The sequence below is a fragment of the Pelodiscus sinensis genome, chromosome 3 (genome assembly GCF_052426305.1).
Source record: "Pelodiscus sinensis isolate ZL-2025 chromosome 3, ASM5242630v1, whole genome shotgun sequence".
In the NCBI taxonomy this organism is placed as follows: Eukaryota; Metazoa; Chordata; order Testudines; family Trionychidae; genus Pelodiscus; species Pelodiscus sinensis.
In genome coordinates, this window is record NC_143054.1 from 152,087,757 (window position 1) to 152,109,308 (window position 21,552).

At 49.0% G+C, this 21,552-nt stretch overlaps 1 protein-coding gene across 2 annotated transcripts in view; it reads left to right on the forward strand.

Moving 5' to 3' along the window:
- The window catches only part of KCTD3 (potassium channel tetramerization domain containing 3), a 76,564-nt gene that overhangs the window by 13,130 nt on the left and 41,882 nt on the right, over window positions 1-21,552 (forward strand). For both annotated transcript variants that reach the window (XM_006137347.5, XM_006137346.5), the window contains exons 3-8: window positions 541-586; window positions 6,239-6,312; window positions 6,877-6,935; window positions 7,151-7,231; window positions 17,732-17,872; window positions 21,085-21,175. In XM_006137347.5, the coding sequence (XP_006137409.2) occupies window positions 541-586; window positions 6,239-6,312; window positions 6,877-6,935; window positions 7,151-7,231; window positions 17,732-17,872; window positions 21,085-21,175 (492 nt within the window). The remainder of the gene's footprint in view (window positions 1-540; window positions 587-6,238; window positions 6,313-6,876; window positions 6,936-7,150; window positions 7,232-17,731; window positions 17,873-21,084; window positions 21,176-21,552) is intronic.

Consider the following 21,552-nt stretch of genomic DNA (forward strand, 5'->3'; position numbering starts at 1 on the left):
CCTGGGCAGCTACCTGCTGGGGACAGTGAGGAAGGACCCCTTTTCCCCGCAACAGCTCCATGCTGGGGCTGGTGGGGAGGGCCTCCTCCCTACTGTCCCCTGCAGCTTCAAGGATTGGGGGGGGGGGGGAGAGAGCTTTCCCTGCTGTAGCCCTGAGCCCCTGCATGGGGTTTAATAGCCCCTGAAAAGGGTTTAATGAGAAGCCAGGGAACTTAGGTTCCCTGTCACATGGAAGAGAAGGCAGCACAGGGAAGGACCTGCCCCCCACCCCCTCCTGTCTTGCAACTTCGTCTTGCAACTCCATCTTCCATCTGAAAAGATGTCTCTGAATGAGTTCTTCATTAATGTCCTTTCAGAGATCATGAATTCCTGACACTATATTGCCCAGAAAACTTGGAGCCTTGACAATGCACAGTTATTAGGTGATTTCATGGAATTATAGATGCGTTAGTTGTATAATGGAGAGTCAGAATATTTCTGCACATGTTTAATGCTCTTTTCTTCTAGACTACATTGTAACTTAAATATTTTATTTTTCAGTTTACTGAGTGGAAGAATTTCAACACTTAAAGATGAAACTGGTGCTGTGAGTAATGCTACTGATAATTATAAGAATAAGCACTTATTTTCAAATAGGGTCCTTAATAGAAGTAGCTTCTATACTGAAGCTCAATACTGATAGTTCTGAAATGTTAGAGTATTACTGATACATAGATTAGTTATATGGGTATAATAAATACATCAGACTAACATCTGACCAAATGCTTTACATTCTTTAAAAGGTCTTAATGTTTTAAGAATTATTTAAATAATAATAAGGCCAGGAGAAATTACCCCTGTATACCAATGTTACTTTTCTGTCAGGTGACCACAACCAGAAGACCCAGAGAAGTACATTTTAATTCAAAAGCTAATGGTAACATTTTCAAAAGTGCTCAAGTAGTTTAGAAGTCAGTGGGGCATAGACTTCTAAGTGCCATTGTTATGGGGTGCGACACCCCCCGTGATACCAGCCTCACAATTCGGTGCCCCTTTTTCAGGGGAAATATGGCCCACTGGCCTAGTCTAAAAGTTCTGTGGCCTAGAGGCCTGAATAGCCGGTGTGCTCTTCCTGGCTGCTGGGGAGCCAACCACTAGTTGGGGTGAGTGTAGGGGGGCCCATGCCCTCCCACTCCACCGGGTCCTGACGCAGGGCCCTGTTGGCAGTGATGACTGCACCGCCAACTCAGCGGGAAGTCTGCCCACAGCATGCTGTGCTCCCAGGAGAGTATTCCTCTGCCCTGGGCCACTTCCTACTGTCTCTGGAGGTGGTTCAGTCTCTGGATTGCAGCATGGTGTACCTGGACCTTGCGGTTGTCTCCCGGTCCTAGGGTGGTGTCTGGGATCGCGGCAGTGGCACCTTCAATGGGGATCTGCAGCTCCAGAGAGGGCTGTGGCTGGGACAGCTGCTTGGTTTGTTCCTCTGGTGGCAGCTGCGACTGGGTCTGCTGCTGGGGTTGCTGCTCGGAGGACGACTGTGCCAACCAGGCTGGCTCCAGCCTGAACTCCCTCCCTGCCTGCAGCTTCCCTTGAATGAGCTGGCCTTAAGCCTTTTATACAGTTCCCACACTGGGAACATGCCCAGTTTGTTGAAAGGGGTGGGGCTTCCTCCATCCATAGGCCTTTTACCCCCCTCTCTCTAGTGTGGGGTGTATCCATCCCATCACAGCTATGGATTTAGAGGCTTTTGAAAATTTTGTCCATATTAGGAATGTAAGCGACTAGTGGACTACCTGATAAGCATATGCTTATCGGGTAATTGAGTAGTCAATTGAATAGTTGTTTTCCCCCCTTTGCTGCCTCTATCAAAGAGAGGAAACAAGAGAGGGGAGCAGGAGCTGGTGTTGGGGGGGAGTCTGCTTAAAAGCTGGTTCCACCCAGCACTGTCTCCACAGGGTGACAGAGGAAGCAAAGGCGTAGTGGGGGGATTGGGTGTGAGCCGGGAATCAGATGATTCCTGACTCGTGCTCGTTCCCCCCCACTGCACCTCTTCCTTTTAAATGTATTAAAATCGCTGCAGCTCTGCCAATAGGATCTTAATACATTTAAAAGGCAGAGCTGCAGTGGAGTTAGCTCCCGGGGCCGGTTCTGCAGTTTCCCACCGTTATCAACTAATTCTATTACTTGATTAGCAATTTAACATCTGTAACACCGAATAGGATATTTCATATCTCAGGAAGGGACTTCACAGTGAACTGTCAGAACTGGGTGCATAATGAATGGGTTCTAATACATGCATAATGAGTGCCTAGAGCAGGGGTAGTTCTGTGCTTTTTTTTTCTTTTGGTACGGGTATTTTTTTCACTTCAAACACCACTGGCAGCATGGACAATTTAACTGGTAAAGGAAACTGAAGCTGTGGAAGTTTTAACTGTCCTGTAATAGTAGCAGAGACTTGGAAGAAAGTGAGGGATTTAGATTTATAGGAAAATAAGGTATTTCCAGGTAGGTGAAATGAAGTTTTGCAGGTGTGAACATGATGGTCAACAAACAGGAGGAAAGAGATCCTCTCATCTACTTTCTTTTCATGGTTCTTGACTCTATTCTAATATGGATGAAAAAGGAAGATAAAGGAATGTGCATATTGCTACACCAGTGTTTCTTTTTTTCTCCTTTTACAGATCCATAAGTAAATGATTTAGACTTACTACAGTAAAACTCCATTGGTCCGGCATCTGATGGTCTGGCACTCCTGATGGTCCGGCACCATCAGGAACCTGGAAGTGCTCCGGGCAGCCGGACCATTGGAGCTGCTCTGCCCCCAGCTTCCCCAATTCAGCCGCTGCTGAAACTGACCAACGGCCAAATTGGGGAAGCCGGGGGCAGAGCTGCTCTGCCCCGGGCTTCCTGGAGTCAGCTGCTGGTCAGTTTCAGCAGCGGCTGACTTGGGGATGCCTGAGGCAGAGCAGCTGGGGTGCTGCCGGGTTGGTTCAGTAGCACCGAGGAGCAACACTACCGGACCAACCCAGCAGCACCCCAGCTGCCCTGCCCCCGGAGTCCTCAAGTCAGCCGCTGCTGAAACTGACCAGCATCTGACTCCAGGAAGCCCCAGGCATCCCCAAGAGCAACTGGGGTGCTGCCGGGTTGATCTCGCAGCGCCAAGGGGCGGCGCTACTGGACCAACCCAGCAGCACCCCAGCTGCTCTGCCGCAGGCGTCCCCATTCAGCTGCTGCTGAAACTGACCAGCAGCGGCTGAATTGGGGACGCCTGGGGCAGAGCCGGACTATTGGAAGGGGGGGGCTATGAGGAGTCTGGGGTGGCATCCCCCAATACAACCCTAGACCCCTCATAGCCCCCCCTTCTGATAGTCTGGCATATCTGATAATCTGGCACCCCATGGGTCCTAAAGGTGCTGGATTATCGGAAGTTTACTGTAATTGCTTTTTTTGCTCAGTTTTTTTAAAACTAACACTTTTAAACTGAGAGAGCCATAATCAGAAAAGATATTCTTAACTTACAAAGTTTAGTATGCAAAGTATGCAGTGTCTCTAAAGCTGTGTTGGTCTCAGAATATTAGAGACAAGATTGGTGAGGTAATATCTTTTATTGAATCAACTTCAGAAGCTTTCTAGTCACACGTTCAATATTTGGGAAAGTTATTCCCACTGTCACAACAAATTGCGAAGTGGAACAGGTTATTTAGCATAAACAGTTTGCACAAATTATAAGAGACTATTCTAAGGTAAGTGGCTGGTTAACACTTCTGCAGTTATAGGACAAAAAAAGGGGCTGGGTAGATTGTTGTAGCAAGACATAAATACAATGCCTTTATGGGTGAACACTTTTGACAAAGCTATCAATCTATATCTGACCTATCATTCTTCATCTTCAAAGGAAACCTGCACAACATTTTCATGTGAGCCTGGTAACTTACATTTATTATTTTGCTAGACACTAAAAGTTCTGGCTTGGAAGCTTCTCACTGAGAGAAGTTGGTTCAATAAAAATATTACCTCATCCATCTGGCTCTCTAATAGTTGAGCCTTTCTATGACTTTGAAAGTATTGCTAGATTTAATATAAACAAAAAACATTACAAAGTAGCTATAACAGTCTTTCGCATCTACATTGAATAATGTGTGATACTTCATATACAAATAAACTTTTTTCCATTAATCAGACTTATAAACTAAACTCATAGCAATGATGGATGGGCAGGCTTACACTTTAAAAAAAATTATACTAGACCAAGCACACACAACTTCATTCTTGAACTTAAAAGATTGCATTTGTGATGACAATGATGAATTATATTTTTCTTGCTCATGAAAGAGTTGCACACAATTTCAATCTTTACAGATAGACTTGCAAAATTTCAGTCTATTCTAGAGATTTATATTGCTATTCATCTCCTTAATATCTGAGTCCCTTCTACGTAAAATCAGTAGCAAAGTCCCTACTGGACTTGATGAAATCTGTCACTTCTCTCCTTCCAGGTAAAGCTCTGCTTGCAGTGTGTGTGTGTCGGGGGGGGGGGGGGGGGTATATAAGACTGTGTGTGTGTGTTGGGGGAGGGTGGTGTTTAAGAGTCAGAGCTGCATTGTGTAATCTATGAATATGTTTACACTGCATTCATGTCTGGCCCTTGCCAGCTGGCTTGGATTGCAGGGTAGACTTTAAGCTTGGGCTGCAACCCATGGTTTAGGACTTACAAGATGGAAGGGTTCCAGACTTCAGTATGCAGTTTGAACCCAAAACTCTACACTGCAATTAAACAGCCTGGCAGTCCAAGCCCCAGTCTGCTGAAATGGGCCAGCAGTGGGTTTTAATTAGGGAGGTGAATAACTAGTCGATTATCCAATAAGCATTTGCTTATTGGATAGTTGACAGTCTAGTCAACTAGTTTCTTCTCCCTGTCTCCCTCCCTCTTCCCCCCCCCCCCCCCCCCCCGCTGCCTCTTTCAGAAAGAGGCAGCAAGGCGGGGAAAGAGCAGGAGGTACTTCAAAGCAGCAGTGCCATCTGGAGCCTGGCGCCAGACCTGGCTCAATGCAGCGCTGCACCGCCAGCTGGGGTGTCCCCAGGCTGCACATGGCGTTTCAAAGCAACAGCGTCGCGTGGAGCCTAGAGATGTAATAGTGTAGTTGATTAACCAATAAGCAAAAGCTTATAGGTTAATGCTATAGTCTACACATTTCCCTCCCCCCACCCTTACCAATACATTTTTTGCAGGCTGGCCAGCAGCCCGGCTCAGTTCTGGCTCCTGCTGGGTCTAGGAGCTTAAATTCACCCTCCCCTTTAAACAGAGGCTGCTGCCTCCCCATGCTGCTGCCTCTTTATCAGTGGCAGCAGCACTGGGCAACAGGCAGCAGGTCCAGAAGGGGAGCCGGTTTTTAAACCGGCTCCCCTCATGGACCTGCTCTTGCCTGGCACCCTGCACTGCTGCCTCTGATACAGTGGCTGCTGGCCCCACCCCTGGGGACTATAGAATAGTCGACTAACCAATAAAAAATTCATGAGGTTACTCAACTATTAAATTAACTGATATTTAACATCCCTAGTGGAGCCTGGGATGTGCAAGGGACTCCCCTGCTGATCCCCCGCTCCATGAGGCACTGCTTATTTGAAATTCTGTGGGAGCCCAGCATCAGGCTGCATGCGGGGTTTCAAAGCGGCAGTGCCACGTGGAGCCTGGAGGCAGCTGGGGACTCTCTTGCTGATCCCGGGTTCCATGTGATACTGCCACTTTGAAACACCATGGGGAGCCCAGCGTTAGGCTGCACACAGCATTTCAAAGCGGCAACGCCGCATGAAGCCCAAGATCAGAGGGGGTGTCCTCAGCTGATCCTTAGCTCCATGTGGTGCTTTCACCTTTGAAGTGTAGAAACAGTGTAGGGCTGTTACTACACTTCAGAGGTGGAGGCGCCCTATCGACTAATCCAGTAGATGATGCACAATGCATCGACTATTCGATTAGTTTATTACTTGATATTTAACATCCCTAATTTTAATGGCTGTGTAGACATATCCTATGTAGGGAAAATATAGAAGACACTTCTTGCTTTATTTGTCTCTAAATATTCTGGGCTAATCCTTGTTAGCTGAGTGCCTCACACGGCCAAATTCTGGATACCATAATGGGCCTGGAAATTGATGGGCACCTCAAAAGAGTGTTCTGAAAGTGATTTTTATCTAGGTAATATAGTTATTTAAAAGCTAACTCTTAAGGCAAGAAGAATAACTTAACTATTTTTATTTGTAGATATTTATTGATAGAGATCCAGCGGCATTTGCACCCATCTTAAATTTTCTTCGTACAAAAGAGCTAGACTTACGGTAAGAAGTTCTAATTCTTCTAAAAATCCTTCTAAGTATAGTTCACATGGGTAGGAATTTTAAAATCCTCTGAGAGGAGTTTTCTGATTCAACTGATCAATTGGATGTTCTGTCATGTGACTGGGATTTGACTGATACTTTGTAAGTCCTTTACTAGTACAGTCTAATCTGTAGACTCAGGTCCTATTTCCTTAGCTTAATGTTTCATGCAAGTGACGGAATAAAAGTATAAAATAAAATTATGTATTTTTAAGCCATTTTAGTACAATACATTTTAATCGGATTTTTTGTTGAAGTAATCCGTACCCAGAAAGATACTGTATCTCTAGCTACAGACTGAGTCCAACTCTGGAGTGGAAATACTGTGTTAAGTTACTAAAAAGGTGCTTCGGGAAGTTTAGGGGTTTGATATTTTTTGTGGAAATTCATATTTCTAGTTTTTGCTTTACAACCCTCCAAGATATAATATCTAGCTTTGGAAAAAAATATTTGATTTTTTTTTAAAGGAAAAAATTGTATTTTCAAGGCATTGCTTTCCTTTCTTTGTTTTTTTTTTCCCCCCAGGGGAGTGAGTATTAATGTTCTCAGGCATGAAGCTGAATTTTATGGAATCACTCCTTTAGGTAACTATTTGCATTAAAGTTATGTGGTTCCTAATTGTGGCACTTCCATAATAATAATTTTGTGATTCTAACATTTGGAACAATTATGAGCTGAACTTATTTGTGCTGAAGTTGACAGTATTCAAGCAGATATTTTCAAATCTTATCAACCTCTTAGAAAATAAAACTTCATTGAAGTTCTTTGCTTTTGATGTTAATATATGTATCTTGTTTAGTAAGAAGACTACTCTTATGTGAAGAGCTGGAACGCTCATCATGTGGCAGTGTTCTTTTTCATGGCTACCTGCCACCACCAGGTACTACTTGTGTTCGCTTACTGTGAATTTCATATACCACTTCCAATCCATTGCCTTATATAAATCTGAACTATATAAGTCTGTCAGCTTGGAGTCGTCATTTTATCTTCCAGTCTGGATGAACAATTACTATTGATGATAGAGGCTGTAATTTTAAGGTTGTGTCTACACTTAGAGCAGCCTTTTCCATATATGCACTGCTGTAGCATGGGTATAAATAGCAGTGTAGATAGTGATTGTACTGCTTAAGCATATGGAGTAGACACATCTGGACTTTAGGGTATATACCTATACTGCCCTCTATATGCTTAAGCAATGCCCCTCCTATTTACACTGCTGTTTTTGTTTATATCGTCTCACTGCAATCTTTTCCCCATGAGTGATGGGTGAACAAACTATTGGAGGAGGCTAGCCTCCAACATGCCCCCTCTGCCTGAGGACCCATCCCTTTCTTCTTCGAGTGATGCTCATGTCCATTCGAATCAGGTGTGTGCACCGTGTCTCCGGAGCATTTTCCCTAGCGGTACCCGTAGTGCCTGCAAGAATGCCCTCTGGAGTGGCGCCACTATGGCGGAGCATAAGTATCCCTGCCGGTGCTCCCCCACCTCAGTTCTTTCTTACTGCTCATGATGGTCATTGTAGCGTTATAAATAGTTTTAATTAGTTAGCGAGTTCTTTGTTTTCCTTCCCCCTCCCCCCCCCCCCCCCCCCCGTGGGTGAGGAATGCCAGGGCTGTAAGGCTTTAAGGCTTGCGCAGTATGCGCTAAGTTCGTGCCTAAGGGAGACCCTCACGATAGCTGCTTAAAGTGTTTGAGTAAGGGCCACTTAGCAGATGCCAGTAAGATCTGCAAGTCGTTCAAGCTGCGCACGAAGAGGGAGCAAGAATCGTGTTTGAAGCTTCTCCTCATGGAGGCGGCTCTACAACCAGCACCGACTGGCCACTCCATGGTGCGCAGTGCGCTGGTGTCGACGCGCAACACCCCATCCCGTGCGTGGACTTTGGTACCGAGGGCTCGGCACCGTTCTCATTCCCCAGCGACGAAGAAACTAAAGACTTCGTGGGGTAGGTCTCTGAGCCAGAAGTCCAGGTCAGGCCTATACCATTGCTTCGAGTCGCCGGTGCAGACATCACCAAGTGCTGCTGTGCGGCGGAAGCGAGCAGGCCGACCATCCAGTCCGGGTCAGCTACCCTCGCATCATCCCTCGATGCCGGACACATTTGAGGTGGCGCAGGACTTGATCAGCCTCAATACCTCCCCTCCGTCGTCTGTTGAGGCGGAGTGGCCGAGGTCTTCTATGCTGGGAGCCATGTTGGCACCGGTTTCTCCTCCACACTGGTTGGATCGGTTGGCACCAGTCACGTATGCTGTGGGACCAGTACCGCTTACCTCTGTCATTGCCAGTCTCAGCACAGGCTGCCAGGCCTCACCCGGCGCTTGATTGGACTTGACCTCCCTCGGTGCTGGGACCTTTCCCGGAACTGGTCTTAGCTGCGCCAGTGCCGTATTACTCAGGCCTTGTGGCACCATCAATGACACCGTCAGAAGGACTGGCACCGGGCCTCTTGCCCGGGGTGCCGCTGCAGTCATTGGCACCAGCCTCTTCGGCACCACTGCAAGTTTTGGCACTGCTGCAAGTACCGGCATCGGCCTCGTGGGCCATGCCGGTACCACCATTGCTGGTGCCGCAGATCCCTTCTAGGGCGGCCACCACGGCTCTGGCCCCTTCAGTCCTACCCACCATGGCGCCCATGGCGGCACCGATAGGGGCGCCAGCTCTGGGGCAGTTGGACTCTGCAGTTCCGTGCTTGCAACCGACACCGACCTCCGCACCGTAGTCCATGTGCACCGTGTCGGCGCCACAGTCAGGCCCGAAGCCTGTCTTTCTGGCTCCAGCACCTGTACGACCTCACCGCATGCATGCGGGCAAGCTAGAATCCATGGCCAGGTTCACCCCCCTCTTCCCCCCGGATGGTGACGGGGTACTCGTCATCGATGCCACCCTGGCCAGAGTCTGATTACTCTTCAGATTCGGATGTGGGCTCTTTCAGATCAGGATCCTCGAGGGCTTTGTCACAGCATAGATCCTGTTCCCGGCACCAGCGTGATCATTCGCACGTGTAACAGACAAGAGGTGCTGTTATGTCCTGCAGTTGGGGCACGAGCACCTATATTCCCAGCCTGTCCCGGGGTCCTTGGTTGTCCAGGCCGCGGCCCAGAAGGAGAGGCTTCCGCAATCAGGGCCGTCCCTGTAGGCTAGGGAACCCAAACACCTCTGTTTAATGGGGTGTAAGGTATATGCCACTGGTGGGGTGCAACTCCGCATTGCTAACCAGCAGGCAATGCTGAGTCGATACTCCTATAACACATAGCAGGTGATGGATAAGTTCAAAGATAAACTCCCCGCCAAGGCGCGTCAAGAGTTTGGGGCTATGACCACAGAACTATCACCCACACGGCTCTTCAGGCTTCCCTGGATGCTGTTGACTCTGCAGCCCGTACCATGGCGTCGGGTGTAGTTATGCGTCGTGGTGCCTAGCTGCAGGTGTCTGGAATACCTCCTGATGTCCAGACTACTATTCAGGACCTGTCCTTTGATGGCAAAGTGTTGTTCTCCGAGCATGCTGACTCAAGGCTCCATACGCTCAAGATCCACTCTCTGGTCCTTGGGAGTCCACACGCCGGCTCCTCAGTGACGTCAGCTTCCCTACAGACAACAGGGCAGAATGCAGTCCCAGGTCCTCCATGGGGATTACTGGAGATGCTGTCCTCACGCTTCCAGTGGGGACAGGGGCGGCTGCGGCCCCGTCTGCATCCAGAGCTCCTTGTCGCCGCCCGAGAGGAGACAACCCCCGTGGGGTTGGTCAGGACCCCCCTCAACAGTCCAAGCACCCGTTTTGATGGTCCTCTAGAGCGTTGCGCACCAGTTTCCCCCAGCCCCCTGTTTGGGGCCAGGTTATCCCACTTTGCCCGTGCCTGGGCAGAAATCACCACCGGCGCCTGGGTTCTGAGAATAGTCAGGGATGGCTATACTATCCCTTTCCTGGGCTCGCTCCCTTCCAACCTGCCTGCCCCATCCCTTTTCAGGGACACCTCTCACGAAGGCATTCTCCGCCAGGAGGTGTTAGCGCTTCTCCAAAAGGGAGCGGTAGAGAGGGTCCCTTCACACTTAAGGGGCAAGGAGTTTTATTCCTGGTATTTTATTGTTCCAAAACTCAAGGGTGGGGTTTGTTCCATTCTAGACCTCAAGGACCTCAACAAGATGGTGGTGAAATCCAAGTTCAGAATGGTAACCCTGGCCTCTGTTATCCCGGTATTACAGTTAGGAGACTGGTACGCAACTCTCACTCTCAAGGACGCTTACTTCCATGTGGCAGTAAGACCCAGCCACAGGAGGTTTCTCCGCTTTATAGTGTCCTGCTGTCACTTCCAGTCTACGGTGCTCCCCTTTGGACTTTCAACAGCACCCAGGGTCTTCACAAACTGCATGTAGCTTGTTGCGGCATTCCTGCGCAAAAAGTGGATACACATCTTTCCGTATCTAGACGACTGGCTAATTTGTGGTCGATACTACGAACAAGTGGTGGCTCATGTTTCCCTTATAAGGACTCTCTTCTTAAGACTAGGTCTCATGCTGAACGAGGAAAAGTCATCGTTGACTCCCTCTCAGTGCCTCGATTTGTGGAGGCTCTTGGACGCCAGGGTGGCGAGAGCACTCCTCCCCAGGAACAGATTTCTGGCCATAGTGGAGCTGGTCTCGGAGTTAACCCGGTTCCCCATTACGACCGCCCGAGTCTGCTCGAGACTGATGGGACACATGGCAGCATGCACTTATGCGGTACGCCATGCTCGAATGAGGCTCAGATCGCTGCAGGACTGGTTAGCGAAGGTGTTCGACCAGTCCAGGGGTCTCTGGGACATGGTTCTCACGGTGCTTCCAGCGGTAATTGCCTCCTTACAGTGGTGGACTCAGGAGGCTCTGGTGAGCAGCGGGCTTCCGTTTACTGTACTTCACCCCTCCGGTGACACTGCTCAGACGTTTCGGACCTGAGTTGGGGAGCGCACCTGGGGCATCACAGGACCCAAGGCTTGTAGTCCCCTGGGGTATGTCTACACTACCCCCCTAGTTCGAACTAGGGGGGGTAATGTAGTCATACGGAGTTGCAAATGAAGCCCAGGATTTGAATTTCCCGGGCTTCATTTGCATGAACCCGGCCGGCGCCATTTTTAAATGCCGGCTAGTTCGGACTGCGTGTCGCCTGTAGCCGCGCGGCACGCAGTCCGAACTAGCCGGCATTTAAAAATGGCGCCGGCCGGGTTCATGCAAATGAAGCCGGGAAATTCAAATCCTGGGCTTCATTTGCAACTCCGTATGACTACATTACCCCCCCTAGTTCGAACTAGGGAGGTAGTGTAGACATAACCCTGCAGAGTGGGCCCTATATATAAATATCTGGGAGCTCAAGGCAGTCAGGAGAGCTTGCGAGACTTTCCTGACACAGCTGTCCTGCTGCTCCGTCCTGGTGCGCCTGGACAACACAATGACTGTGTTCTATATCAGCAGGCGTGGGGAGCCCGGTCGCCTCCCTTCTGTTGCGAGGCTTTGTGGCTGTGGGACCTGTGCATAGCTCACAATAAATTTTTGCAGGCAGAATACCTGCTGGGGTGCAAAAATTTGCTGGCCGATGCTCTGAGCAGGTCCTTCAGAACCCACGAATGGTCCCTCAAGGATTCGGCCCTTCATCTGGTCTTCCACAGGTGGTGTTGTCCCCTAGTAGACCTGTTCTGCTTTGGCACACAGCACCAACTGCCAGAGTTACTGCTCCCTGTTGGGGCTGGGGGACCACTCCAGGGGAAATGCCATGACCGTGCCGTGGCCGGTGGGCATCCTCTATGCATTCCCACCATTTCCCCTAATTCCCAGGGTTCTAACCAGGGTCAAGATCTTCAGATCCATGGTCATCCTGATAGCCCCTTGGTGGCCCAGGCAGTTCTGGTTCCCTATCCTGGTGGATATGCTCAGCAACGAGTCTATAATGCTCCCGCCAGTTTGGGATCTCCTGACCCAGCCTTGGAACGGGGGGCTCATGGTTCACCTGAATCTCAGCTCTCTCCGCCTCATGGCCTGGTTTATCCGTGGCTGATGCAACCAGAAAGGGAATGTTCCCAGGAGGTGCAGATTGTGCTACTAGGTAGCAGTAAACCATCTACCAGGTGGTCCTACGCAGCCAAGTGGTGGTGGTTCTCGTCTTGGGCGTCCAGAAGGGAGGTGCACCCATCCTGTGCACCTGTCCTGTCCGATCTGGACTACCTTTTCGAACTCCGGTCCGGTGGGCTCTCTACCTCTTCTATCAAAGTCCATGTGGCATCACTCTCCATCTGCCATGTTGGATCGGCAGGAGTCTCTCTAGTCTCTGACCCTGTGGTCAAAAGGTTCCTTAAGGGTTTGGATAAGTTGTACCCCTCAGTTAGACCCCCTCTCCTTGCTTGGAACCTTAACCTCATGTTGTCTAGACTTGTGTCGCCCCCCCTTTGACCCGCTGGCCACATGCTCTTTGAAGCACCTCTCTATGAAGGTTGCGTTCATTGTAGCCATTACATTGGCTCGCAGGGTCTCCGAGCTGAGGGTGCTAACTGTAAACCCGCCCTACCTAGTGTTCTCGGAGAATAATGTGAGGCTCCATCCTCACCCGGCTTTTCTACCCAAGGTGGTGTCACCGTTCCATCTGTACCAAGAAATTTACCTCCCATTTTTCTTTCCAAAGCCCCATGCCTCTCCTAGGGAGCAAGTGCTCCACTCTCTAGATGCTAGGCAGGAGTTAGCCTTCTATGTCGATAGAACTAAACCCTTTCGTAAGTCCACACAACTGTTTGTTGCTTTTGCGGACAGAATGAAAGGGCTCCCTATCTCGACCTAGAGGTTGTCCAATTGGGTCGCGGGGTGTATCAGGGAGTGTTATGTCCTGGCCGGGAAGGTCCCGCCCCGGGTTACAGCACATTCCACTAGGGCACAGGTATCCTTTGTAGCTTTTGGGGTGCAGGTTCCAGTTACTGAAATCTGCAGGGCGGTCTCGTGGTCATCAGTGCATACCTTTACAGCACACTATGCGCTGACACAGCAGGCCAGGGAGGATGCAGGGTTGGGCTCTGCGGTCCTCAGCTCCGTGTTATAAATGTGTTTTGTTTTTCTGTGCAACGTTGCACTTTTTTTCAACAGTTCTCTGTGTTCTGTTGTTTGAATAAATATGTTTGGGTTGTTCAACTTTCATGGACTTCTCTTTCTGGGTGCTCCGACCCCTCCTCCGTGAAGTGGGGTTAGCTTGGAAGTCACCTGATTGGAATGGACATGAGCAACCACTCGAAGAAAAGAACGGTTGCTTACCTGTAACTGTTGTTCTTCGAGACGTGTTGCTCATGTCCATTCGATTTCCCCCCCCCACACACACACACCTTTCCTTCATCGGAGTGTCCGGCAAGAAGGAACTGAGGTGGGGGAGCATCGGCAGGGGTACTTATGCTCCGCCATAGTGGTGCCACTCCAGGGGATGCCCTGGCAGCACTACGGGTACCGCTAGGGAAAATGCTCCGGAGACGCTGTGCACGCGGTGCGCACACCTAATTCGAATGGACATGAGCAACATATCTCGAAGAACAACAGTTACAGGTAAGTAACTGTTCTTTTCCTTCCACTCCTCCTCTCCTCATTGGAGCCCAAAGTGTGTGTGCGCGCGCGCGCGCACACACACACATACACCACTGCTGCCCCCTCCATGAATGTCTAGCCTCCCTCCCACCACCGTGAACCTCCAGCATTGTGAATACTGACCCCACACTGCCTGCCCTAACCTTTCAGTCATGGACAAGTGCTGAGAAGGGAACTGGAAGCAGGCAGGAGTGGATCTGGAGGCAGAGTGCGTTAGGTTGACCAGGCTGTTTGGGGAGCCATCCCTGACCTATGCTGCTCGCCACCCATACTTTTCCTGCTGAAGGAAAAAGCTCCAGCAGAGGAGTAATGCTGTGGCAGCTCCCTGTTACCAGAGCCTTTCTCCACCAGAAGTTGCTACCTGCAGCGTTACTGCAAGTAAAGACTGGCAATTGGGAAAGGCTCTGACAGTGGGGAGGTAGCCACAGTTGTTTTAACAGCTCAGCTAATGCCTTGAGTCTTAACTACAAGTAGGCTAATTTTCCTACTGACAATAGTTGCTAGCATAGAATTATCATGAGCCAATGATGACATGAAGGGGTTCTCTCAACAAATGGTTGACAGTCTCAGAATGGCCACCAGCTCTTGCAGGTGGCCTCTCTGACAGTTTTTCATAAAATACTTTATGAAAAAACAAAAAGAACATATGCATATCCAAACCATTATAACTTATTTATGCATTGGGAAGGTAGTAGGAAGTTGAGCTCCCCATTCAGCACATCCAGACTTTGCTCTTGAGCTGTAGTGATCATGGAGCAGTACCTCCTTATCCTTGCTGGGTGGCTGCCAAGTCCTGCAGCAGCCTGGAGATCTTGAGCTGCTGAAGTAGCTAGAACAACTTCAGATAGCAAGTGCAGCACCAGATGGGGGAAGAATCAATCCATGTCTCTGACTCTGACTCCTGTGACCCTTTGGTAAGAGCCTGCCCTCAGGAAGGTGGGTCAGGCACTCACCAGTTACTTGTGAAGTCCCAGGCTCCTCATGCCCCAGTCAGGTGGAAGTGGAAGAGCTGCTCAGGTAAACTCTCCAGTGAGTGAATGTTGCAGTTGCCTCCAGTCTTCATACACTTTGCCCTTTGTCTTTGGAGGTGCTGTCCTGAGCCTCTGAGGAGACTGTGTTGTAGAATGCCTGATCCCTTCTGGCAGTGCCAGCACTAACATGAAGGCAGTGCATCTCACTGCCCATTCAGGAGCAACAGCTGTGTGCTGTGGGGAGGGGCCACTGCTTTGCTCCTGCCCCAATCTTCATCCAGACTTTGGAGGCTGTCATGGCTGCAGAATAATCCACTAGTGGATGCATGTAGGAATGTAAGAGTTTAACTGTTTAAATGGTTAAGCAATAAGCTTACTGGTTTTTGTTAAGGCCTCCTGGAACATGGCTTATAGTATAAGCAGCCTGGTGTAACCTCAGCCCCGTGGGGTAGGATGGCCCAGCACTATTCTGGCCCCAGGTGGGCAGGGCAGGTAGGAGGGGGTACTGCACATGCTCTGATCCTGGCCGGCCTGACTTGGCTCATGCAGGCCAGTAGGACCCCGCCCCATGCCAGAGCGACCCAAGCCAGACAGGCAGCTAATCAGTTAAACATTACAAGTTTAATCAGTTAACCTGTTAACTAATTCAGTTGTTATTTACATACCTAATTGCATGCAGATATGGAGGCCACATTTGAGAATTATTTAGTTCAGTGATCTCCAACCTTTTTACACCCAAGATCACTTTTTAAATGACAGAACAAGCCAAGATCTACCGCCTGGCCCCTTCCTTGAAGCCTCACCCTCTCCATTATCCTCCTCTCCATCACTTGCTATCCCCAACCCTTATGCTGCTGCTGCTGGTTTTTTTTTTTCCCTCCAATTCTTCTGTAGGAAGAGGTTTTTCCAACATTTGGCCTATCTAGACTGGACCAAATGTCAGAAAAACCCCTTCTTTTGGAAGCCCCCTTATTCCTCGTGGAAAGAGGAATATAGTGGTGACCAAAAGAGCATGTTTGCTCTTGCACTTAAAAAAAGTGGAACAACAAATGCATCACTGATGCAGAAGAGTTTTTCTGGGATACCTCCAGAATCCTGAAAAACTCCTGCAGTCTAGCCGTACCCTCACTGGGTTGATATAGGGGTGTGGGAAGGGGTGAGGTGTGCAAGCTCTGGGAGGATATCTGGATGCAGGAGGAGGTGGAGAAGGGGATGCTGGCTTGGGGAGGGGGCTCCAGGCTGGGCAGTGTTGGGGTCAGATGTAGGGTTAGGGTACTAAGCAAGCCACAGGCTTGTGGATGTGAGGGTTCAGGAATATGGGTTGGGGTATGTGAGGGGCTCGGGCAGGGGGTTCCAGTGTATGATAGGCTCAGATCTAGGGTCTGGGATAAGGGGGAGTGCAGGAGTGTTATGATGCTGTGGCCAGATGGGGGCTTGGCCCCAATTGGGGGTTTGTTAGCCAGATTTCATTTTTAAATAAAATACTATGTCAAACACAAAAAGTTTCTGCATTTTCTTTATTTATGAGAAGGGCAGGGAAGCTGTTCTCTGTGGGTCAGTGACCCCTGACTCAAAAGTCAGTTGGGACTACACAAGTGAGATGCGCAAAAAAAAAAAAAAAACCACATCCTCCAAGGTGGCTCTTCCCCCCCCCCCCCCCCCTCCCCAAATGTGGCCCCGACTGTGCTGGTGGGAGCAGGAGACATGGTACTGGGGAAGGGTGCCAGTGGGTGCTGGGGTAGGGGACAGGGTGCCAGTGGGGAGAGTTCTGTGGCCAGGGGCAGGGGAAAGGGAACAGGGTGCTGGGATGGCAGGGTACAGGGTTCTGTGGCAAGGGGCAGGGTGTCAGTGGGGGCAGAGAGTCCCCTGTACCAGCCTCCTCCCAGGATTCCCCCCAAGAGGAGGAAAGCCCTGTCGCACGCCTCCTCCAGGCCCAACTCCCCCCTCCCGCGCAGCAGGGAAGCCTGCGCATGCACCCCCTTGGGACCAACCCTTCCCCCCCCCACACACACCTCCCTCAGAGGAAGGAAGCCCCATCGCACGGCCCCTCCAAGCCTGACTACCTCCTCCTGCGGAGCAGGAAAGTCCCAGCATGCGCCTCTAGGTACTTACCTGGTAAGTTCTTGGCACACCACAGACTTGGGGCAAGGAAGCAGCGAGTGCGTTTCTGGAACCCCTGGAAGTGACGCACAGCTACAGGACTTCCATCCACCCCGTGGGAAGCTTCCACTACCTCCATTGTTGCTTGAGGTAGGTAGTGGGGCTTCTTGGGGGTGGGGGGAAATCGAGGGCCTGGAACGCCTCGCGATCGACTGGTTGGTGATCATGGATTTAGTTAATGAAGTAGAAAGGAAGAACCCCCTTTTTCTACACTGTGACAGAAGGCAATTTTGTTCTGTCTACACTAGAAGTTAAACTATATTTAACATTTGCTGAAGAGGGATGGTTATTGCATTGTTTCAGTTTCTACACACTAATCCAGTAATTGCATCATATCTGTGAGCTATCTACTTGGACTTTTAAATGTAACCCTAAATTAATTCTTGGCTAATAGGTTTCTCACTAGACTAATTTAAAAGCTTTTATGATAACTGGTATTTGTTTATGAACCTGGTAAAACCTTATTAGTTTAAGTTTTGTAGCAATTCATCTAAATTTGGTTTTGGGAATAAAATGCAAGAACACCTTTTGATAACTCTGAAAGATGACTTAGACGTATAAGAAGAATTTAAATATTTTTAATTGTGCTTTGTATATTAACTGTTTTATAAATTATCCTGCCACAGTAAAGGGGGTGAGATAAAATAACTTTTTCTTTTTCTGGTAGGCATTCCCTGTCGTAAAATAAACACTACCACGGGGCTGTGTAGTGATGTTAGAACAGGTCAGAGCCACTGTGAAGCCGAGGTCCGAGGAGGTAGTGTCCAACCTACACTTGCTGGTCCTAGCGAAGGCATGGTCAGGCTAGGTGAGGCAAGTTTTCATCTACTTTGTTGGGGGTAGGATCTGAGCTGTTTGTTTTTTGTTTTAATTCATCATGTTGGCAGTGGCATTTCCAGTGGGAAATACTGCGTTTAAGGGGCTAATGATCTGTCTATGCTCAAACTCTAATGCTTTATCTTTTTCTGTTTTTAAATGTATACTACAGGCAGTCCCCGGGTTACGTACAAGATAGGGACTGTAGGTTTGTTCTTAAGTTGAATCTGTATGTAAGTCGGAACTGGTGTCCAGATTCAGCCGCTGCTGAAACTGATCAGTTTCAACAGCGGCTGACTCTGGATGCCAGTTCTGACTTGCATACAGATTCAACTTAAGAACCCCAGGCATCCCCAAGTCAGCCACTGGTCAGTTTCAGCAGCGGCTGACTTGGGGACGCCTGGGGCAGAGCAGCTGGGGTGCTGCTGGGTTGGTCCAGTAGCACCGCCGCTCCTCGGCGCTACTGGACCAACCCAGCAGCACCCAAGCTGCTCTGCCCCAGGCGTCCTGATTCAGCCGCTGCTGAAACTGACCAGCAGAGGCTGAATCAGGACGCCTGGCGCAGAGCAGCTGGGGTGCTGCCGGGTTGGTCCAGTAGCGCCCAGAGCGGTGCTACGGGACCAACCGGCAGCACCCCAGCTGCTGTACCACAGGCGTCCAGAGCAAAGCCGCGGAGCACGGGGGCAGCGGGACAGCCCAGACGCGCCGTGGCTGTCCTGCTGCCCTCGGGCTCCGCGGCTTTGCTCTGCTTTGCTCCCCATCCTCCTGGTCTGCAGAAGGGTCCCGTTTGTAACTGCGGAGTCGGATCCGCGTAACTCGGGGACTGCCTGTATATACTGTTTTTAAGTATATACTGCACATTCAGCAATACTTGAACATTACATATTCTTTCTGTAGTTTACTAGGGGGCTATGCCCCTGCTTGCTATGCTAGCCAAGCATTACAGAATGTCAAGCATTACAAAATTAGGAAAGGCAGAATTAAGGTTACACACGAAACCTTAATTTGTCCCCTGTATGCATGTGAATTATGATAGCCTTGTTTAACCTCACATAGGAATTCTGTTGCAAAGTCCCAAACACAACCAGACTCTTGGTCCTAGCCCAGTGCTTTAAATGCAAGAGAACATCGTTTCTCTTATTACCTTCTATTTCTTTCATTACTCATCCTTTGTATTGAAATAGACATGGTCTAGTAGAACAGATGATGTGTGATCATGTAACTAAAGATTATATCATAATCCTCTATGCAAAGGGCAACATAATTGAAGATGTGCAGGTAGCTTGACATTTAGCATTTCCTAATGTTCAGGTTCTTGACTTAAACGTGAGCAACATTCTTTTAATGTAGTTTTTGTGTGTATTTTCCTAGTTTTCTTCGAAAAGTCAAACAAATTATTCTTTCTGTAGTTTACTAGGGGGCTGTGCCCCTGCTTGCTACGCTAGCCAACCCCCCTCTTTCAGGGGGATAGGCAACCCCAGCTCTCTCCCCAGCTGCGTCAGCCATGGCTCTTTCTTTCCCCACCCTTCCCAGCTGCGGCTGTACCAGCTCTTCCCCTCCCCCGGTCGCAAGCATACCAGCCCCGACTCTTCACCTGGTGGCTGAGGAGGACCAAGGCCATGGCATGCCAGGCCCAGCTCTGCCACCGGGGAGGGCTGAGCCAAGGCTATGTACACCAGGCCCAGCTCTACTCCTGACAACCATGGAAGGCCAAGGCAACAGCATGCCAGCCCCAGCTCTGGCCCCAGCAGCCAGGGAAAGCCAGTCCCAGCTCTCCACGTGGCAACCGGGGAAGGCTGGGCTGGCAGTGGGTGGGGATTGGCTCCAGGGACAGAGCTTCAGTTGGAAGGGGTGGGACTTGGAACTAGACTTTACCCACCCATTCCTGCCCCCTCAGCCTGTGGCTGTTGTGATGTGATGGTGTCACTCTGTTGTCCCACAGGAATATATATATATTTTTATAGAGAGTTTGTAGCTTCTTTCTTTCATGAATCAGCATATGAACCCTGAATCTTTAACACTTCAACACAAACTTCAACCACTTGAGGTAAAAAATTAACCACAGTATCTGGCAGCTGCAGAATTGTTAGCCTCTGTGGCTCAATCGATATGTATCAAACTGTGTTTCTCTCAGGGACTGTTGTGTACTGTGTCCGCTTGTGTAACCCCATCCTTTGTTTTTTTTTTTTGTTCACCTATCCCTCCAATGCTTTTCATCCTCCAGAGAGCATTGTTGCCCCTTTGGTCCAATTGGCACTAGCCAGTATTTAAGGGTGTAGGGTTATTTCTTTGGGAGGATAAACTAATTATGCAAGTTGGGCATTTCACTGGTGCAGTCTTATTTTATTTATAAAGAATGTACATAAAGACATGTCTTCCTGAACACTGGAGAAACAAATATGCACCCGAATCTTCTGAGAGTCCTGTTGTCCAATGAGCTCTGTCTTGCTATCTCTCAGGACAATCCATACAACTGCTTCTCTTGCTGTCTGGTGACTTTGGCAAACTGTGTGTAGGTGTGGTTTACAGGATCTTTCAAAAAAGCCTGCCATTTTCAAAAGAACTGTGTCTAGACTGCGGTTTCAATTTCGAAATAGCGCTTTTTCAAAAGAGCGGCATTATGTGCTTATGCAACTGAAGCGCGTGATATTTAAATCCTGGCTTCATTTGCAGTTTCGAAGTGCGTCATTTACATCTCTCTGTTGACAGAGGGATGTAGTCTAGACATAAGTTTCCCTTTGGCTACATCTGAGACTAAGCTTCTTGACAAGATTGACACACATTGGAAAGTACTTAACAATAAAAGTCCCTTCCTCTCCTCCCCCCTCCTTTTTTTGCAAGAACACAGACCTAATTAAGTTTGCCTGCCAGTTTTTACTTATTGTGAGACCTTTGATTTAGAAATTATCTGTGTTGCCTTATTGTACAAAATAACGTAAGTTCTGTGTTTTCAGATATCAAAACCATTGGTAGATTTGTAATTTTAAGGGGCACTGTCAATCAAGTAATAAGTTTGTTTGTAGGTACGGCCAGTACACACCATCTCAGAAGGTAAAGTTTCATTTCTACAAAACAGTCAGTCTTGGAAGTCCTAGTTTGAAACACTTTGGGTATGTTTTCCTAAACTCTCACCTAGTATATTTAAGTTGATTAAAGAATGATGTCTGTAATTGAGAATTTTTTTTTTTCTTTACTATTTTCTAGGATTTCCTGTGGATCCTCGAAAGGTTCTGATAGTAGCTGGCCATCATAACTGGATTGTAGCTGCATATGCCCATTTTGCTGTTTGCTATAGGTATAAATAATACTACAGAATATCTTGCACCTCTTTAAACAGCTGTCTGCTAATTGCTCTGGATGCCTCCTCCCTCCCTATGCTAGTGCAGAGCTACATGGAGCAGCCAGCCAATCAGCCTGGGAATACAGCAGACATGAATGAGGCCTGTCTCCGGTTCCTGCTGGGCTGCTGGCTGGGAGCTGCCGCGGCCAAAGCCTGCATCTGGCATCCTACCTCCTCCCTCTCCCCAACTACCTGCCCTATGTCACCACCCCCTCCTGCCTCAGATCATTATCCAAACTCTTGGTAACCCTTTTCCCACCATCTCCAGGTCAGAACTCCTTCCCAGACCCTGTACCCCCTCTTACAATCCTCCCCTAAGCTAGAATCCTCTC